The sequence below is a fragment of the Lolium perenne genome, chromosome 2, assembly GCF_019359855.2.
Source record: "Lolium perenne isolate Kyuss_39 chromosome 2, Kyuss_2.0, whole genome shotgun sequence".
NCBI classification, from domain to species: domain Eukaryota; kingdom Viridiplantae; phylum Streptophyta; class Magnoliopsida; order Poales; family Poaceae; genus Lolium; species Lolium perenne.
This window is the reverse complement of record NC_067245.2, coordinates 268,216,310-268,237,584: the sequence shown is the minus strand read 5'-3', so window position 1 is coordinate 268,237,584 and position 21,275 is coordinate 268,216,310. Positions and strand designations below refer to the sequence as shown.

The 21,275-nt window shown below is 44.0% G+C and overlaps 3 protein-coding genes across 4 annotated transcripts; 2 read left to right on the top strand and 1 right to left on the bottom strand.

Annotated features, from left to right (window-relative positions):
* Positions 1 to 1,738: 1,738 nt before the first annotated feature.
* Positions 1,739 to 5,165, top strand: LOC127335970 (branched-chain amino acid aminotransferase 2, chloroplastic). Of its 2 annotated transcripts, none has more exons than XM_051362707.2 (10): positions 1,739 to 2,078; positions 2,165 to 2,259; positions 2,584 to 2,761; positions 2,904 to 3,080; positions 3,159 to 3,290; positions 3,380 to 3,478; positions 3,806 to 3,922; positions 4,233 to 4,328; positions 4,439 to 4,551; positions 4,909 to 5,165. In XM_051362707.2, the coding sequence occupies exons 1-10, from the start codon at positions 1,980 to 1,982 to the stop codon at positions 5,024 to 5,026; spliced, it is 1,224 nt and encodes a 407-aa protein (XP_051218667.1). In that variant the 5' UTR covers positions 1,739 to 1,979; the 3' UTR covers positions 5,027 to 5,165. The 2 variants fall into 2 exon arrangements, with proteins under 2 accessions (XP_051218667.1, XP_051218666.1); XM_051362706.2 differs by having other exon boundaries at positions 2,162 to 2,259.
* Positions 5,166 to 13,980: 8,815 nt separating this feature from the next.
* Positions 13,981 to 17,903, top strand: LOC127335972 (uncharacterized). Its single transcript, XM_051362708.2, has 6 exons — positions 13,981 to 14,180; positions 14,284 to 14,336; positions 14,880 to 16,323; positions 16,421 to 16,515; positions 16,621 to 16,870; positions 16,967 to 17,903. The coding sequence occupies exons 1-6, from the start codon at positions 14,030 to 14,032 to the stop codon at positions 17,539 to 17,541; spliced, it is 2,568 nt and encodes an 855-aa protein (XP_051218668.1). The 5' UTR covers positions 13,981 to 14,029; the 3' UTR covers positions 17,542 to 17,903.
* Positions 17,904 to 17,989: 86 nt separating this feature from the next.
* On the bottom strand, positions 17,990 to 20,321 carry LOC127335973 (rop guanine nucleotide exchange factor 3). The gene is made up of 6 exons (XM_051362710.2): positions 19,869 to 20,321; positions 19,655 to 19,771; positions 19,335 to 19,564; positions 18,933 to 19,223; positions 18,499 to 18,831; positions 17,990 to 18,406 (listed from the first exon to the last, which is right to left on the bottom strand). The coding sequence occupies exons 1-6, from the start codon at positions 20,308 to 20,310 to the stop codon at positions 18,287 to 18,289; spliced, it is 1,533 nt and encodes a 510-aa protein (XP_051218670.1). The 5' UTR covers positions 20,311 to 20,321; the 3' UTR covers positions 17,990 to 18,286.
* Positions 20,322 to 21,275: the final 954 nt, after the last annotated feature.

The window sequence follows — 21,275 nt, the reverse complement described above, 5'->3', positions numbered from 1 at the left end:
GCTGGCCATGTTCAAGCGCCTGATCCACGAGGAAATTTCAGTGCTTGATGATCCACGAGGTCATGTTGCTGGAACCAATCTGAACTGTGTAAGTCAGTACTTGTAAGTATACTTATTTAATTCGTGAGTTTTTTTTGTGAGAATTTAATTCGTGAGTTAGACAAAGCAAAAGAAAAGAGGAAGATCAATGGTACTATAGCCGGCCGCGCACGCAGAACGATTGGTGAAGGCGGAAGAATCAAATACCACGAGATGGAGGTACTGAACTACTGAACGACCAGCTCACGGCCTCACTGCCACCCGGCTGCGCTCACCGAGGTTGTTCTCACCTGCTCGCCGCTGCCTGCCAGAATGGTGGATCTCCATGGGAATGAAAATGGAAGAAGGGGCGGCTCCGCGGCTGAATGGTCATGTATATTGGATGCACAACCAACGCACCATAATAAGGAATTTTCATGTAGTAGTGGGAATCGGTTATGGGGTGGGGACGTATGGGAGGTTAAGTTTTTTATTTATTTTCTAGATTTAGCATTTTCACCTTTGGTAGCAGGTGAGTGGCTGTGAATTAAAATTATTTTTAATACTGTAAATTATAGCAGCCGCAATCTGAACCCTCCACGGAAACCGCAAAGCTTGGAAACCTGATAGGCATGTCGGTGATGCATGTTACATTAGCGACAGTGCTCATGTACAAGTTTTCTGCAACAATGCTGTCCCCGCTCAAAAAAAAAAAATGCAACAATGCTGTCACGAATCAAAATTTGTTATATGTGAGTGTTGTTGCTATTCTTTTTAGCTGTTGGCCAAAACTGCAGCTGGTGTAGTGTTTACACGTGTAACACTAGATATAAGGTAACTAGTCGTGGCGAAGCACGAGCATTCCACTAGTGGTGAATAAGTGTTTTATTGCAACATGGAGACAACATTTTGCAACAGTCTCTCTCCCTAACGCCGAATATTACCACCGATATTTACTTTGTTGCAATACCTACTCTCTATTCCAACAAAAACAACTAGTTCAAGCAACATGAAACAGTTGTCGTGATATCACTACCATATTACAACGTTGATGCAGCTTGTGGCAATACGTGGCTTCTATTGCAACAAAAAGATAATTAGCGTGACAAAACTAAACTGTGGCAATATATAGATCCTATTACCGCGAGCAGGAATTTTATGGTAATCGCATTTTGTAGCAACGGAATATAGTTGTAGCAATACATTATGTTGCAATAGACCGGAATCCTTGTAGTATGCTAGCCATCGATTGCATGCATGTGCTAGCTAGCACGGACTTACTCGCGGGGCTAGCAGGGTAGTACTCCTGATGCTATGCAATGCATGCGGTACCGGTGAGTCGTGTGGGGTGGCTGTGACATATTAGAGTTGTATATCGATACATATATAACACGAAACCGTCGGTCCAAACAGACACGATGTTCCACCCAATGATTTTAGAAAGTTAACACGACGTATGCGTGGGGCGATGTACGCGTGGGATGACATACACATACCAAGGTCGGTCTTTACTTAGTGGTACCGTATTTTGTGGTAATAAAAAGTGATAGGAGGAGCCAGCAGCCCACTAGCACAGCCCATGAACCTGCAGAAAATGCCCCAGCCCAAGCTAATGTAACATGAGGGCCAACCAGCCCACAAGCACGGACCCATGATCCAATTAATTCAGCCCATTTCTCGCCCTCCGAGGAGACTCGGCCAAAAAAAAAAAAAAACGAACGCCGCCGCTGCCTCGTGTTGCGCCTCGTCCCCACGCAGCTGTCACGATTCCACCTTCCAAACTCCGGAGACCGCGCCAGCCGGCGAGCCAATGCCTACGAGCCGCCGGCAGCAAGTTCGCCGTTCTTGCTTTCCCCAGCCGCCACCAGCGACTCCTTCCACCGATCTCCCCCACCGAGCCAAGTAGTCAACCCACCTACCCCTCCTACCGCTCCCCCGCCCCGCCCCGCCGGGATATACAAATGGAGCTCCGCCTCCGCCCCCCTGCGTCCCCCGCTTCCTCTTCCACGCGCGGCACGGTGGTATCCCCAACGCTGCGTCGGCGATCTTGCTCACTCCCTGTAAGTAGCAACTTCACGCGAGTTCTCGTCTGACTCTGTAGCCACGACGGCCGGTCAAGCGAATTGATTGGTGCTGTCTGCAGCAGATTCAGAAACAATTGGCAGGCGGCTCCATCTCCGTCTCCAGACGAGGCGCTGCCGCAAGGAGCCCGTGTTCAACCCTGATGGCGGCAGCATACAAGTATGACAACTAGAGCCGGTGAACTTCTATTTTCATTCAAGGATACCACACTAGGCCCCGCCTGATGTTACTGGTAGAATAACAACATGGTGAAACATTGAACTATATGCAAACAAGGGAGCAATAATAAAATTAATCTTTGATCATGTCTTACTTACTAGCTACGAAAAAGATAAATGAAGAAGAGAATAGGTGTAGTACTATACTGTCACTGTATCTCCATGCGTTTGCATTTAGTAGCTGCTAAACTTGGCTCCCCACTGGCTATCCCATTATGAGCATTTTCCTGTTTTGCTGAATTATTGTTTGAGCTGTGTGTTCCAGCACAGGAACCGCGGACCTAGTCGACTTCAACTGGGACACTCTTGGATTTCAGCCGGTGCCGACGGACTTTATGTACATAATGAGTTGTTCGTCAGACGGGGTGTTCACCAACGGTGAATTGGTCCCATATGGGCCAATCCAGCTGAGCCCAGCTGCCGGGGTGTTAAACTATGGCCAGGTCTGTTTAGCTCCCTGCTCCCTGCCTTGAAGGTTATGTATGTTGGTTTCTGAACAGTGTTTTATAAATTAGCATGTAGATTTTCAGTATGTAGGTTCCGTTTTGTTGGATATATGCTTAAACATGCCTGTAAAACTTGCAGGGATTGCTCGAAGGTCTTAGAGCACATAGAAAAGAGGATGGTTCGGTTATTCTTTTTCGCCCTGAGGAAAATGCATTGCGGATGAGGATAGGTGCAGATCGGCTATGCATGCCTGCACCAAGTGTTGAGCAGTTCCTCTCAGGTGTCAAGCAAACTGTATTGGCAAACAAGCGTTGGGTAAGGGCATATATCTCTTCTTGAACGGTAGCATGTGATGCATCTCTGCTTTGTCATGGCTTATGTGTTCCATTGCAGGTACCTCCAACTGGCAAAGGTTCTTTATACATCAGACCGCTGCTGATTGGAAGTGGGGCAATCCTAGGTGTCGCACCTGCCCCGCAGTACACATTTGTCGTGTATGTTTGCCCCGTTGGTCACTATTTTAAGGTCAGTTAATCTTGGTTCTTCTCATTTCTGTGTATCCACTCTATATGGTTACACCTGTAAGATGTTGATGTCTTACTGTTTACTTTTAGGATGGCCTATCTCCCATTAGCTTATTGACTGAGGAACAATATCACCGCGCTGCACCTGGTGGAACTGGTGATATCAAGACCATTGGAAATTATGCTACGGTAAGACACCTCTCTGTTTAATAAATGTGATTTTATTTATCTGGTCCCGGACTAACTTATGTACATCTTTAGTTGCACATTTTCTTAATAAGAGTTCAGCCTCCAATTTTTTTGCAATTACCCTAAAGTTGCATTCTACTGTTGTGCTGCTAAATGCATCTGAACACCGATTTTGCATCGGAATCTAGTTAGTGGTAGCTTTACTCCATAACATTGTGTTTATAGATGCATATCCTTATCCCTCTGGTTTGACAATATAGGAAGAACACCGACATACATTTATGTGGTTCCTGATGCTTTGCACTTCTGTTGGATACCTATATGCAGGTTGTTAGTGCTCAGAAAAGAGCCAAGGACAAAGGTCATTCGGATGTTCTTTACTTGGATCCGGTGCATAAAAAGTTTGTGGAAGAAGTTTCTTCCTGTAATATATTCATGGTGAAGGTATGAATGGTGGGCTTTGTTCCATTTGACTTCCTTTGCAAGTGCATATAGGAAAATAGCAAGAAATTTAAGTATCCATACCATTACCAAAGGTTTGATGGTTTCCCTGTCATGATATTGTGAGCATTTCTGGAGTCTACTGAAAGAACTGAGCAAGGTTCAGATGCAGAATATCATCGCCTGATTAGTACCTAGGATAGTTTATTGATTGTTTGACTCCAAATTGTACATGTCCTATTCTTTGGTACTCCGTATTATTTTCTTATTACTATATTTTTATTGGAATGTCAACATTGCATTTTTCTGACAGGATAATGTTATTATTACCCCACTGTTGACGGGAACAATTCTGCCTGGGATCACAAGAAGAAGTATAATTGAAATTGCTGGAAACCTTGGATTTCAGGTAACTTGAACAGGGATGTTCGTCTTCTGCTCGCTACCTATGGACCAGCAATACAAAATACTAACATGATCTTTCCCTTTTAACAATCGTATATGCCCTTTTGTTTTCAGGTTGAAGAACGCCTTATTGAGATAGATGAGTTGCTTGATGCTGATGAAGTCTTTTGCACAGGGACTGCTGTTGTACTATCACCTGTTGGCTGCATAGTGTACCATGGAAGAAGGTAAATACACTGACCTTCAAGCAATGTTTTCTGCTACTTGTGTTATTTGGGTGTTTGAGAAATAAACTGCCGAATCAGACAGGACAGGAGAGGATAGGTGGGGCTGAAAGCTTTTGAAATTAGACATTTCTTGCATGTTGCCTGTCGAACTATGAGTCAAATGCCTAGCCGTGGCCATTACATGGTGGCTTGTGGGTTTATGAATCTACGAGTACAGTAACGTTATTCAGACAAAATCTGCAATTGCCAGTCCCTGCAACATTGGAAAAAAAATAATGGGCTCCTCCATGTTATGTAATAATTGTTCTCCCTTTACTGCAAACAATCAACTCTGATCGACCCCATTTCCGTTTGCAGAGTGGAGTATGGGAACGGCAAGGTCGGAGCTGTGTCCCAGCAACTATATTCGGCGCTTACAGCTATTCAGAAGGGACTCGCAGAGGACAGTATGGGATGGAGCGTGCAACTGAGTTAGCAGCTTTATCATCTCGCTGAACTCGGTCCCAAACAGTCCTCTGTATTATATCCAGCAGCAAACTAATGCAAATCACCAAAACTTTCTCACCAGGAATTTCGCAGTGTGCAGAATAGAATAAAGCCTTGTGCAGAGAGCAGATACACAAACATAGAATAATGGGTGAGTCTGAGTCTGAAGATAAAGAAACAGCTATCGTTTCTTCCCGATCGTGGGATTGACCATGCTGCCACACTAAATATGTTTTAACTTGATTACAATGCCATGACACGTACTACTTCCGTTTGAAGGAATAAGGCGTCCTTGTTTTACGTGCTTTTTGTTTGACCAAGAATTACTTTAAATAGATAAACATTGTTTGTATGAAATTAGTATCAGTAAAAATTCTTTTCATTAAGAATCCAACAATACTAATTACATATGTATTCAAGATTTTGTTGCTCAATTTTTATGGTCAAAGTTCGTCTTAAAATACGTGTGCTCTTATTCCTTGAAATGGAGGTAGTATATTTTTTACACCAACCCCGTCCATTACTTGTCACCTGTTCCCTCTATGTCTGATATGTGTTCAGGCCAGGCTATTGGCTCATCTGGACCTGGGGTGCGTTTTAGCACAGTGCCTAATTAGTAATTATACATCGTCAGGTGGCCAGCAGTCCGAAGCCCACGAAAGCATGAATGAATGCCAATAATGCCTCGCTGCATCTCATTTACATCCGGTGTTCATCTCGTCTGGTCTGCTTGCCATGCCGTCCACAGATCAGTGTTGGCCACCTTAAATTTGCTACAGAGAATGCAGTAGACATGTGACATATCCATTTAATTAAACCTTTCTCAAAAGAGCTAGGCTTTCCCACTTTTTTTAAGTCGCAGAAAGATACCATGCGAATTCCAGCGATCCCACCAAAATCCACATAGTATCAACTTGAATGCGGATTCTAGCGATGCCGCTAAAATCCACACGGTATTAACTTGGAGACAATCAAGGTGTCGTTACATTACAACAGTTTACAATATTGTCTAAAAGAAACATATATTGCAATAACGATTTCAAATTACAAATAGGGGAAACATCGTAGATCACTGTTTCTGATCTGAAAACCTTAAATTTGCTACAGCAGATGCAGCTACACATGTGAGATATCGATCTTATTAACTCTTTCCACAAAGGAGCTATGCCCTGCTCTCCCAGGGTTTTTATAAGTCATAACAACTTCTTTTTATATTCTGATTGCTGCAACTAGCTATAATTAAGTGCTCTCAAAGCTGCTCGCAGGCACACATCAAACCACACAAGACAAAGTAGTATCAAAGTCTGTTGTTCTGACTTAAATCGTGGAAAATAGACCGGCAGTTGCATGCATGAGTGGGATGTGGATTCGGATTGCCTCGACGCTAACACCGTAACAACCGGCTCTTCTTCGTGCAAAGCGCAGCCTGATGCATGGGGACAGAATCTGGATGTCTGGTGAGGCGTTGGCCTCGAATCTGGGTAGTAACAAAACCCTGAGTTGTTATGCGACTGATTGATGGAATGATATATCAAATCACCTTTTACTTTTCTTGGCAAGGCCGATTGGGGCGACGTCGCCGAATCGATCGCCCACCAAGCGGCAGGCAGACCGCAGTCGGCGTCGCCGAGGCTGCGTGCTTTGTTTCATTTATGCGGTTCGTGTGGAGCTGCAGCAGCGAAAGGGGACAACAAACGACTTGAGGTAGTCCTATTCTACTCGAGGCACACTAATGCGTAGAGTGCATGCGTGTGAGAAAATGGGATTCATTGTCGAGAATTAGTTGAGTGCTCGATCCACTCTATAACCATTAAATTTGCATTGTCACGTACTATCTCCATTTCAAAGTTTAAAGCTTATACTTGTTTTCTAAAAAAATCAAACCAAGTAAAGTTTGACCAAATTTTAGAATAACCTATCAAAAAATTTAATATTTTGTAGATATCATCGAAAATATGTTCCATTATCTATTTAATGATATTAATTTTATATTTTGCATGTTAATGATTTTTTGTCAAGCTTAGTCAAACTTGATATAATTTGACTTTCTAAAAATAATAAGCCGAGGTAGTACGTTATATGTGTTGTGAGTGGGTTGCAACTAATTTTTATTTTCAACTACATGCGGATTGGAGCCATACCTGGCCATGGGCAGCCCGGCCCGGTTAGCCCGGCCCAAGCCCGACCCAACCATGTCTCCGGGTGGGGCCTAGGCCTGATTTTTTGGCTCGATGCTTGGGCCGGGCCGGGCCTGAGACGTGATTTTATGCTATTTACTGAAGTGGCTCGCCCCGACGGGCTTTCTCTGTGATGGGCCGGGCTTGGGCCAATTTTTTCGACCCGATGGTTGGGCCGGGCTGGACCTAGGCCAAGGTTTTTCATGTTGGGCTTTGGTTGGCCCGGCCCGAGGCCTGGCCCGGCCCAAGAAACGCACAGGTATAATTGAAGCCGAGAAATATTGTTGGTGCCCATTTGATTTGCCTCTTGATTTATACTAACTGGGAGTTTTAAGTAGATTGCAACTGGATTCTTGATCGACCAAGGACTATTCACTTTTTTTCTTCTAATTTATGACTAATTTTCAGTTGCAGAGAATTAAACTAATTCCCAAGTCAGTTGATGTCATCAAATTTTAATTGCAACCTATGTAGTGTAGTTGTAACCCTTATTAACTCATGTTTAGCAAATCACGGGGCAATCCAATAACATGGGCTTTTTTCCTCGGTTGTAACCTCATTTACAACGGCAAAAATTTCGGTTGCAACTCATGCTAGCACAACTTGCGATGCAATCTCATATTTTAGAAGTCAACTAACAACTAATTAAGCTAATCCCGAGTCGAGTGAGAATTAACAAACCCTTTTTTTAATCATTCAGGTACGCACCTGATGCATCCCCTGAACCGAATTACATCACGGACTGAGCAATATATCACACCCGTGGCATCATCATCAACAGCAACACGGACACATCGTATATATGGTGCATGACGCGTCGCTGACCACGTACGTTTATTTATTTGAAACTAGGAGGGAAAAGGGCAATTCGATGGAGCAGCGGAAAGGAATAGGTTGAGATGTCGCCGGAACAGAATACGGGCTGTCCAACGTATACACATACTCTACATCATACATGGTCGTTGCTCGTTCTCTCGCCAATGATGGCGAGACGCCAAACCCACCGGCCGACACGCACGACAATGACTCCTCCGCCAACGCTTCTTCTACAGTACAGTACATCCGATCGACCGCCGTCAGACAGGCTGAGCCCGCGTCGCTCTCCACGCCTGCACGTACGCCTCGATCCTGACTTTCCATGGTTAATACAGATGGTATAGTGATTTTGCAGAGTCATCGTTATTATCCAAACCAGGTCTCTCTGTATACGTCTGTAATACGTGCCCACTGTTTCCCCAGGTACGAAGATCAACGTAGAGAAACTTTCTGGGGTGCGTGGTTGCCTAGTTGGAGAGGTCAGAGGTCCACGAAATGCATGACATGCTCATATAATGTTTCAAATGGAAAAGGAAAAGAAAACGGGTGATACACGGGACTAATAGTTTAGGGTCGTCGTTTATTTGCTATTTCATCCTAACACAACTAATTCCTGGCGAATCTTATTCTAGGTCGTTTGTCACATCTTGGAAATTAAGAATTGGATGATGACAGTTGCTGCTGTTGTGCCTTGAGGAAAATTGTGGATGCAACCTTCAGATTGTTTCCATTCACCTAGAATTAAAAATCTGGACATTTTCAGTGTCCCTGCGGTGATACACGCCTACAGTATACGGATTCAAAAGAGCCGTAATCAGCTTACTTTGCAAAGAAACCAATATCCCGGCAAAAAAAAAAACCGCCCCAAGATAACCTTGTATACTGAGAAGTCAGAGAGATGTTAGTTGCAATAAAAATCTGAGAGATTTGGTCATAAACTAACTATTGTGCTAAGTAATACGGTATGCGAATTTTCATAAACTGAGACAGCTGTGGCAAGTGTGTATAGTGAGCAATGTAAGAATCATCATTTATTTTGTTGTAAACAACAAACATGTGGTTGGATGGTTAAGAAGTAGTGGTATAAAGGACACAGAGAGAATATTTTTTCAGTGGGAGACAACGTTTCCGTCGATAGCGAGGCACCTGTGATGATTTCGTCAATCTTTAGACCCACAGGATCAGTTTTTTTTTTCTTTTTTGTACTCCAGATATGTCTTGTCCGATAGACAACTATTTGTACTTGATTGCTTGGGACGATTTGCTAAAAATCACAGCTCTAATATTATGAAGTACCCCGCATTTAAATGATCCATATCTATTTTAAAAACATATATCAGTTAATTGCATTAATATAGTCATACATACTCATATGATACAAATATGTTCATCACGATACAATGTGAGAGAAAAATCGACATTCTTCTTTGAAGCTGAGTTGCATTTGATATATTGCAAAAGGTAATGAGCATCCAACTTTTTTATTGATGCTTTGTCCCGTAGAAGTGTTTTGTTTCAAAAGGAATGCGGTAGGGGAAGCTCCTACATCGATCTGTTTTTTTTTTTTTGAAATAATAAGAATCTAAATCTGCGTCCGTGAAGACTTGAACCTGAGTGGTTAGGTTTACATCTACTTCACTAAACAAGTGATCTAGGCTCAATTCTTTCCCGTAGAAGTGTTATTTGCAAGTTGAGGTCACTTCCCACTTAAATGGGATAGTGAATGTTTCCATTATTCAGGAATTTAGGCTATAGTTTAATAGTTGAATTCAATGTCGCATATAGAAAGTTATAAAGTTTTGTGCTAAGAGTTAGATTGACGCAAGAAAACACAAAAGAGATTGTGTCACGGGGCCTTATTTAGTGGTTATTTTTTTTGATGTAGAAAAGGAAGTGATGTGGTTGAGACTCCGCGCTACTCAGTTCTCGGAGGAGAGGGGTTGGTCGTAAACGTGCCGAGTCATACTTGACGCACCCAAAAGAAACCATAACCATGAGAGCATGCATAACCAATACTTTACACAAGCAATTTGTCATGCTTATACAAATTCCCACCATTTCTGTTTATTTCTTGTGTTCATGGAAACTGGATTCAAAATAACTCAACGGATGTTTAGAAGGTCGAGGAGCGAATAACAAGTGGTAAAATATTGATAATTTCTAAAAGAGACACCAAAACCCACTAGCAACACATGGTGTATACTACTCATATGAAGATAAGAGAACAAAATACGGGCAACCGTAGGCTTGTTAGCACCAACTCGACCCTAACTCGACCAACATCAGTGCACTACCACATGACACATTTTTACCTTACGGCTAGATCACAACGACGTGAATCAATGATCAAAGGCCAACCTAACAAGTGGCGCATATGAGATTACCCTCAACAACCTCCTCACTTAGTTGTTGGCAATGTAACACGAGTAAATGCAAAACGACATGAAACAAAGACCGCACGAAATCACAAGACGACAATCACATTTGCACGAAACCCAACCATCATCAGAGCACCAGCACACGAACCAACCTAGTTATGCAGTGGACAAAACGACATTACTTAAAGAACCAAGCCTAACACATACAAAGAACATGAATACACCCTTTCCTTGTCGATGGCCATCTTCAATACTCGTTTGCCAGTGAAGCCCAACCCAAAGTACATGCAAAGCAACAAAAGATGCACACGACATCACCTGACGACAACCACATTATCATGATTGCGCAAGGATATTTAAGATGAGCAATCTAGTGGTTGTAAAGCGCCCTATATCTTCCATTTTACACACCTATTAGTATTTATCGTTTGAACATTTTGGTAGGGCATTGAGCTGCAACATTCAGAAAGTGTGTTAATTAATTCTGCTTTTATTTCTTAATCAGAAAAATTAGCTTATTGTTAGAAACATAATGAGGAATACTAGTAATAACATGTTTTTCTAACTAGCTAATGTTCCAATATTTCATATATACTATTTTCCAATCTAGACCAAATATAAGAATTAGTTAATTTTAGCATATCGAGGGGTGTACATGTTTGAAACTTTAAGCCTTCTATCCTCCCTTTCCGGCTACCCACTACGTGTTGAGTTTAAACGAGCAACTGTGCTATTCAGTTGTCGAAGGAAAGGGGTCAATCGTGAACACGCCAAATCATACTTGATGCATCCAAAAGAAACATAACCTGGATATCATGCATAACCAACACTTTGCACACACAATTTGTCATCCTTGCACCATTTTCTTATCTCTTCTGTTGATTTCTTGTGTTTCTGAAATTTATGAAAAATAACTCACGAGATGTCAACATTGAGGGAAGCTCTACCAAAAAACAAATGGTAAAGTATGGCAAGTTTCCAAAAGAGGCACCCAAACCCACGAATAACACTTGAAATCTAATGCGAAGATAAGAAAAGAAAATGTGAGCAGTCGTAGGTTGGTCAGCACGAATTCAACCAACATGAGTGCACTACCCACACGACACATCCTCACCGCGCGGCTAGATCACAAACAAAAATCTAAACCTACCAAGTGGAGCATATGAGATTACCCTTGATTAGCATGTTGGCTCTTGGCAATCTCGTCACTCAGTTGTTAGCAAAGTAACCCGTGCAAATGCAATGAAACGAACATCACATGAAATAACGTGATGACAATCATATTTGCATGAAGCCAAGCGATCATCAGAGCACCACTACACGACTCCAACACTTGATTGTTTGTAAAACTTAACCCGAAGTACATGCAAAGCAACCAAAAGGTGCACACGGCATCACCTGACGACAAACACATTGGCATGACACCAAAACAAACTGAAGATGAGCAATCAAAAAGGTTGCACGTCTATTTGTATTTATCGTTAGCACTTTCTTTGGTAGGGCAATGAGCCACCACATTTAGAAACCGTGTTAATACATTATGCTTTCATTTCTCAATAAAAAATTCTTGTAAAAGGTTCAACATCAAATTTTCGCGGATGTTAACTTATCATTATAGAAACATAAAGAGGAGAATAATAATAATACAATTAATAATAGTAATAATAATATGTTTTAAGCTAACTGATATTTTATCTCATCATGTATATTCCTAATCCAGATTTGAGTCAGGAATTAGTTAATAGTAACATGTTCAAGGGTGTACATGTAAAGCTTTTATTTTCTCTGCCCCCTTTCCTGCCATCCACTACGTGTTGAGCTTGATCGAGCAGCTATGACGTAGAAAAAGAGGGGCACACCAAAACAGAGACATATATCAAATCCAAATCCCCCTCTTTTAATCCGCTACACTGAAAGTACAAATCACCCTCCGAATCATACCTCCCCCTCCATCATCATCAGCAGCACACGAAGCGAGAGATAGAGAGAGAAGAGAGAAGAGACAGAGAGAGAGAGAGGGACACAGAAGAGAGAGAGTGGTGGCATGACAGAGATATGCTGAGCGCAAGGTGTTCCACGTCCCAGGAAGCCTGCCGATTTCTAAGGTGGAGCGGTGCATGCGTCTCCACGGCGGATGGTCCAGTTTCTTGAAGGACAGAGAGGAAGAGCGGATCATCAGAAAAGGCAACCAGATTTTCATTTGGGTGGGAAAGGGGAAGTTCTGTTGGCTGTGAATATCCGGGTCCATCCACATTTGGTAGTTGTTTCCATCTTTGGAGGGCGGAGAACTCGATCTTGGTCCTGGTCTGGTGTCGGCGTGTTTCGAGGGTTCTCTGTGAAGAAACAGAGGATCGGAGTGGGATTGTTCGGGAACTCTGGTCTGTCTTTCCTGTGAATTGTGAGATTCTGAATCGCTGGAGGCGGAAGGACTGAAACTCCAAGGTGTGTGGTCTGCATGTCCGCTCTGCTCTCGCATCTTTCTTTCGCGTGTTAGATCCTTCTGAAGTTATTCCTTCCGGCGCTCCAAGTTTACCGATTGTGGACGTGAATTCCAAGTCTCTGGGGGAATCTCGTGGGAACAGAGGAAGCACACGGCAATTGCAAGAAGGGTTTCCTTTTGAGGGGCTATCAGAAGATCATTCGCATCTGTCTCTGCTCGTCTTCAGTTCGTTTCTTCGTTGCTCAAGGCCCAGAGGTTGGATTTTGAGGTATCTCTGAATATCGGTGCCAAGTCTCAACAGGCGCAAACAAGGCAATTCAGAGGATTCAGAAGGTCGGTTTCCAACTTCAGAAGGTGGATTCTCTGATCGGTAAACAGGTAAACTAACCGATTCTGATGTTTTATTTATCTGGCTAGTTGTTTGATTAACTTGCTACAATACGGAACGAAGTTTAAGTTGGTGAAGTTCTTCCGTCGGTGCTGTGTTTATTTTATCATAAATTTTGGCATTATTTTATAGAACGAGCAACTTTGGTCGTCTGGTAGCATAGGTTGGGAGATTCTTAATCCAACATGATAATTGTTCCTTTCGTTATCAAGAAACGGGGGCAAATGAGTTGAAATCTTTAGAATTCACCAATTTGCCTTTTCGATACCCTGAAAAACTTCCACCTCTCCAATTTCAGTTGATCTATTCAGCTTATTTACCTTATCGATACTCCGGAAAACTTCTGCCTCTCCAATTACAATTAATTTTACTAAATGTGTGGTATATTTGCCTTTTCGATATCCCAAATACTTTGTTCGTCATGGTTAAACTTACTAAAGAATGTAATATTGAACACAAAAGCATGTAACTTGTAAGCAATGTAGAAGCAGACATTTGCATCCGGCATGTCCAATGTGGTCTTTGTCTCTTTTCGAAACGACGTTGTCTTTGTCTCTTGTGTCTTTGTTTTATTTCTCATTCAATTGCTTTGGTGTGTTGCTGTGTTGTATTGTTTATGGAGTTAGTTCTGCCACCACTTATGAAAATCTGAGTTGTTGGGACTTGGGAGAGTAGAGAAAAAGGGAAGCTTTTGCTACCATTATATTATTCACACAACTTTCTTCTTACATATGTGCTTTCTGCATTCAGGTTAACTTTCTGAAGAGTCCTTGGAACATAACACTGTTTGGCCATGTTGTCCCCCAACATGGCAAAGAAGAGTTACAAACAGCGGACCGAGAAGGTTCAGGTTGGTTGCATGTCAGGGCTGATCCGCATGTTCGACTTCCGTCGTGGTCAGAAATATCTTTCAGATGGAAGCCGACGGATCGATATATATTCAGGTGAGGAACTCAGTGACATTCCTTATCTGCACTATACCTGTAAGATTTAATGTATTATCCGGTCAATGAAATTGTTAAAAGTAAACTTTGTGTTTTTGTGCAGCTATAAGGGGCCTAAAAGGTTCTGAAGACTTCCACCGAATTATGGCTACAGATGTAAGTTTGAATTCACCAAAAACTATTTTGTCTGTTTTTCACATGTAAAGGATAAAGTTCAGTGTCGCTTTAATGAATAGATGTGAAAAGGAAGGATAAAACTTAAATACTCGAACGAAGGAAAAAGATGTATTTCAGTTACTAAATTTAACCTGCAACTGCTTATTAGATAGCTTGGATCCATATGCTGCTTCTTCTACACTTGCATACTGGTATAATTGTATGCACAGTGCTATTTGTATAAACATTTTTTGTATGATATCAACCAATACTTGTTAAACTGTACGTTTTGAAGTTCGGTTTGTAGATCTCTACTGCCGCAATGCTTTAATCGCTCCTGCTAACCAATAAAATAGCGCTAAATATGGTAACTTTGAACTGCCGTAACCTTTCAAATATGTAACACACTGGGCAATGCCGAAGTTATTATTTTCGAAAAGATGCATACAAAATATTGCTACGATATTTTAAAGTTTAACATGGTCAGAAGTATTTCTAACATTTTGAAAATAACTCTGAATACAATCGATTTGCCTTTCTCAGAATGACAGAAACCATGGGGTTGAAGCAATATATGCCAGCAGGACAAGTATCAAAGCACTGATGGAAGAAGAGATGGCCAATGGCACACAGCCCTTGAAGCAACCACAAAGAAACACATTTGGGGTATTCTCTAATGATACAAAGTCCATGAATTTGCATGAAGGATCTGATATTGACCTAAACTTGGCTGCTAGTCTCAAGGAAATTTACAGAAGTCATAATGAAAGTCAGGGCAGTAGCGATTCAACCGAATCTGGTAATATTTCTTATTCGATTGACCAAGAGAACAATGCCAATGCTGCCGCAAAGCCCAATCAGATCCCCTATATTATTCAGAAAGCACTAGAAGATGTGGCTGAAGCGGTAATAAACCACCAATCAGCGAATGCTGAATACATAACCACCAGTGGTGAAGCTAGGTCCAAAGAATTGGTTGATGCACTGCAACTGCTGAGCTCAAACAGAGAGTTGTTTCTGATGCTTCTGCGGGACCCAAGCTCTAGACTGTTACAATGCCTCCAGAACCTTTACACATCACTAGGAGGTCCCAAGCTAGAACCGGCAGAACCTGATGAAGTAACTAAGTTGCAAGGTGTGACTAACAATATAGAGCAGTCGGAGGTTTCGCCATGTAAAGGGCAGAGAAAGAATAGTTCTTTCTTGAAAGAGGATAAATTAGTCATAAGGAAACCATCACAGCTAAATGATATTTCCCGTGGCCATAGCACAATAGTAATCTTGAAGCCAAGTCCTGCAAGAAATCAGAGCAGTCTGATCTCAAGTAGTGTAACTTCTTCGCCACTATCAAATCATAGTAATTTGCAAGGTCAGGTCGAAAGTGGCAAACCTGGTCACCATTTCTCTCTTAGAGAGCTTAGAAGGAGGCTAAGGCTTGCCACCATGAGTAGTACTTTTCAGAATGCTGATCCACCCAAGCAGTTGGCTGCCGAAAGTATGTCGATAAGTTCAGAAAGTACAGATTCTTCTGACTGTGAGATAGCTAAGCAACCATCCATTGATGACAAGGAAACAAAGTTTGGAGATAGTGGAATTGGCATGGGAAATGATGCCACTCATGGTGTTGGCTCGTTCTCCTATGAAAAAGCTAGGAAGCATCTAATTGAGAAGCTAGACAATCAAGATGAATACATTTATCAGACTTTACGTAAATCAGAATCCATTGGGAGGTTAATTTCATATCCGGATTATGACACGTTTTCTCCCAGTCATTTACCTACAGAGGGTACTACTGTATCTCAGGAAGCGGCAGACTCAGGGTTACAAATAATTGAGCACGATGACAGTTCAGCAAAATTGATCCCACCAAGCGAATACCAAGAGACAGTATCGACGGATGCAAGCACTTCAGCTACTAAACAGTTGGATGAACTCAGGGCAGATGTGTTGGAGGAGCACACTATTTCTCAGGAGCTAATAAATGAAGGTATGCTACTCACGTACCATGAAGTGTAAGATCTCCTTCTCTTCATATTCAGCTCTTTGTTGTTGCTTATGTAATATTTGCATTCATTTGCTTGCAGATGTTAAGAACATGCAGGGTGCAGTGGAAAACCTACAACTCTGTAACGAGGTCGAGGACTCAACTGAAAGCTTTGAAGAAATAAATTCAAACCAGGTAAGTCATGCTTTCTAGAAAATTCTACAAAGTTGAACTTGTTTGTACAGAAAGTTCATAATTTTCTTGTCTAACAATGAATATAACTTTTCCCCTATGCTAAAGTTCTCCTCCGAGGAACCACATCCCATGAATGGGTTACCAGAAGTGACCCTGCATTCTCTTGAGGACCCTGTTGAGGAACAAGACGATCGTAGTCCATCAGCAGTTGTTGGACTAGCCAAGCCAGCCATGTTGGCATTTGATTGCTTGCCAGAGAATCCTGATGACAAAGAGGCGAAACTTAGTCCACAATCTGTTCTGGATTCTTCCTTGGGAAATAGTTCTAGTCCTAGCCAGAAAACGCGAAAACAAGGTACTTCAGTGAAAATAAGAAACATCACCCTTAGTTTTTTGCATTTTTTTTTGGATTTCAATCGATAATAATAGACCAAAACTTATGTGAGTGCAGATGAGTTGTCGATGCCTAGCTCAAAAGTTCTTTTCGAAGAACTTGATACTCCTTCATCGCCAACCTTGCAGAACAGATCGGAAACAACTATTCTTTGTGATAAATATGAAAGGGTTTCCTTCATTAAATCCGTGCTAGAAGCTTCAGAATTGCTGGCCAAGGGAACTTCGGAGAGGTGGTATATGGATGTGTCAGCGCTTGAGACATCTGTACTGGCTGAAATAGGAATGTCATACTGCCTGACAGACGATGTGGTTCTCCTTTTTGATTGTGTTGAAGAAGTTCTTCTCAAGATAAGTGACAACTTCTTTGGTGGTAACCCTTGGGTAGCTTTTCTGAAACAAAATGTGAGACCAGCTCCACTGGGAGCAGAACTCATTCAAGAGGTGGCTAAGTGCATCGATTCGATTGTCGACGCTGAACTTCCAAAAACACTGGACCAGGTGGTGATGAAAGATTTGGAAGTTGGGCCGTGGATGGACCTTCGATGCGATACTGAAAATGTTGCTATTGAGGTGTGGGATGGTGTGCTTGATGACTTGCTGGAAGAGATGGTATTTGACCTGTGGCTTTAAGATTGTAGATCTCTGTAGTCATCCATGAAGCTGCAACCGACAAATCTGAAAAGGATCTTATAGATTTAGCAGTGTTTTCTTTGCTGAAGAAGATGAAGGTTCAGCAGTGTTCTGTTATAAGGAGAGGTAAAGTCAGTATTGATAGATTTCAACAGATTATAGAGTTAGTCATCATTTCATCATGACAGAGTTAGATTCCATCTCCGGATGGAGTGAATAACAGTTTTTCGTGCAGCCGAGTAGGCGAGTAGCTGTGTCCAAACACCAGGAATTGGTTTGTTATGCTCCTTTTCTCAATCCCCGTTCGCTGTAAAATTGTGAAAACAGGAAAAATAAATCTGGCTGTGCATACATTGTGCCTTAACTGTCCTAAAAAAAATTCCCCTCTTGAGTTCTGGATACTTTTCCTTGTTTGTGAGATGCACTTCTATGTTACAGATCATACTGCGGTTAATCATGTCAGTTGCCAACTTGTGAGGTCCATGCCCATCCATGCCAATCCATGCCAAATATGTGAGAAAATTCACAAGTGACAACTGATACTGTACTCATGACAGAGAATGCAATGTGGCTGAGAGGGACCATGGGAATGACTGAATGCAGCCCCAAACATGGCTAGCTAGCTAGGATGTGTTCATGCTATCTTCCATTAGTACTACTACATGTTATGGCATAATGTACAGATTGTTGGATGGGTGTATGGACTCTTATTTTGGATTCTGGTCCAGGGAGGATGAACAAATGATCATGAGATCTTGTTCGCAGACTCGTCGGCGAAAAGAACATCGTCTATACATGTTACTATGGTGTACGCCAGGCTCTCCAGCACCCTAGAGTAGCTCTCCAGGATGGCTTGCCCAACATCCTGCAACACGCGAAGCAAAGTCACATCACAAATTCACAATTCAGTCCATTCATGGCGATGCTTTCAGGGGAACCGCATTGTTGTTTGTGTACCTTGTTGTACTGTATCTTGCTCGCGTCCAGGGTGGTCTGGGAGAGGCCGGGGAAGCGCTGCTTGAGGCAGAGCAGGACGTCCTCGGCCCTGCTCGCCAGCATCACGTTCTTGTCCGACTCCATCAGGTCCTTGACGGCGCTCCATGGGGACTTGGAGTGGCCGTGGTTGGCCTTCCGCCGCCACACGTGCATCGCCGCCTCGACGCGGTCCGCCGTCTCCAGGGCCTCGTGCTCGGACGACAGCTCCAGGCAGTCCAGCAGGTACTCCGGCGAGAACTTGCCCGGGAACGACATGTGCCGGTAGATCGCGTCGCCCACGCTCGCCCGCCCGCACTGCACATTCAGAAGTCAGAAGTTAGAAAAACAGCTTCGTCAGAGGAATCACACACAATCCGGATAAAAAAAGCTTAAAAGGGCGAGAGATTCGATGTTACCTTGGGAAGTGTCTGCGTGTACGACTCGGGAATCTTGATCTCGGCGAGAATGCCGTTGTTGATGGCCATGGCGGCCTTGTGGATCTGGTTGGCGCAGTCGTGCTTCTTCCGCAGGTCCCTCCGTGCCGACTCCGTGAGGCCGAGCTTGGTGACGCACGGCACGGGCAGCCACCACCTCTCCTCTCCGCGGTGGCTCACCGGACGGCAGGGCGCCGAGTCGTCGCCGCTGTCCTTGTGCGCCTTGTCGTTGAGGTACCAGAATTCAGTCTTCTGAAACCCGTCCAGGATCTCCTGCACAAACACCATTATGTTCACATGAATAGAAATTCTTGGAACAATAATCCTAGACCTACTACGGGAACCCATCCGTTGTTGGAAAGTGCCAAGGAACTGGGATCTCACGAGCAGCATGTCGTCTAGCTTCTCGAGCGCGGGGAGGTTGACGTAGATGTCGGATCTCGGCCTGGTGGCCATGACCTCGCGTGCGGTGCCGTCGGGCAGGATCTCCTTGGACGGGAAGAACTCGAGGATGTAGTCGCAGACCGAGAGCAGGCAGTCCATCTCCCGCCGCCACATGGACCTCTTCTCCGCCGGCAGGGGCTCCAGCCTGTGGCAGCTCCCGAAGACGGTCGCTGCAGAGCAGAGGAAGCAACTGATGGTGTCAGCGTCCTCTGCTACAGATTTGGTGATCCGAACAAGAAAATGTGTACGCGCATACGTACCGTAGAGGTTGGTGATCGCATTGGAGATGGCGGCGGCGCTGGAGACCCCCTTGCCGCCGCCGGACATGTCCTCCCCGAGCAGGAGCTTCGAGAACCTCTCCCTCATCAGCTGCAGCTCTGCAATTCCACCACCGCGAGTACATTCAGCATCTACGGTCAGAGACGACTACGCAAAGAGAGCAAGAACCTGAAAAGCAGCAGAGGCGTCACGTACCGCTGTAACCGGCTTTCCGGTCGAGCATGCCGCCGGCGAGCCTTGGCGCCGTGCCGAGCCTCTGCAGCAGCGGCGGTTGCGGCATCCGCGGCGCTAGCTTGCAGACCGGCCACCGCGGGTAGGGCGACCCGTAGGGGCTCCCCGGCTCGCCGCTGCACTCGGAGGACACGTCGGAGTCGGCGTCGTCGTCGTCTTCCTCGCGGCGGTGCCGAGGGAGTCCCACCCGGATCCGCTGCAGCTCCATGCCACTGTCGTCGTCGAGGTCGGCGTAGTCGGACTGCGAGCCTTCCTCCCACGTCGACGACGGCGTGTCCATCCGCGCATGTAGTATTGCAACTCTGGCCGGCGCGTGCGTTCGTGATCGATGGTGCGAGGTGCGAGCGAAGTGCTTGTACCCGGAAGGGAATGTGAAGGGATAGCGATGGTGGTGTAGTCGGAACATGCGGGGGAAGTGGCAGTGGGAACAAGGAATGAGCAGAAATAGGTGGCGTCCTCCATCATGAGGCCCCACGATGACGCCTGTGAGGGAAAGCGTGCGATTCCCCCTGCCGCCGCCGACGATGCCCCCTGCGGCCCTGCCCCTGCCGCGGGAAATTTTCTTTGAAATGTGCGGAAAACTTACTGCACTGCCCGCCAGTAATCTAATCTAGGACTGTCACTGTGCTCTGCCCCTGACACGCCGAGAGAGTGGCAGGCAGAGCTCTGCCGGCATATGATCATGTGCCCACCTGCTTAACGGCATGACACACTAATTACCAGCTAAGCATCCTCATTTGTCCCTCACCAGCCTAGGGCATCTCTAGCGGACCAACCAGCCTAGGGCATTTTGATTTATCTTCAACTTATTTCAACACATTCTCCTCACATGTACAGGAAATAATATAGTTGCAATCAAATAAATGTAAACAGCTTTGTTCCTTTATTACACCCAGAAAAATAACATAGTTCAAAATGCAATGTTGTTCAAAAAATACCAAAACATAGTTCACAATAAAATAGATAAAAATAGGATGGGATCACTACTCCTCCTTCTGTCCATAGCCTGCTTGTGCCCACTGATACTCGACCAGATCTGCCTCAAGACGATCTTGAATCTGAGTATCACGAAGCTCAACATGTATATGGAGAAACTCCTCGGACGTTGAAGCCCTAAGGTGCGGCTCAACAAACTCGCCCTAAAATTGCTAACTTGGTCATGTCGATTGTCATCACGCTTTTGCTTAACGATCATGTTGTGCATGATCACACAACAGGTCACCCTACAAGGTCTGAAGGTTCCATGTTCTAGCAGGGTGACGAACAATAGCCCACCGAGCTTTGAGCAAACCAAATACCTGCTCAACATCCTTCATGCATGTCTCTTGCTGTTTGGCAAACCTCTTCTCCTTCTCTGTTAAAGGATCACAA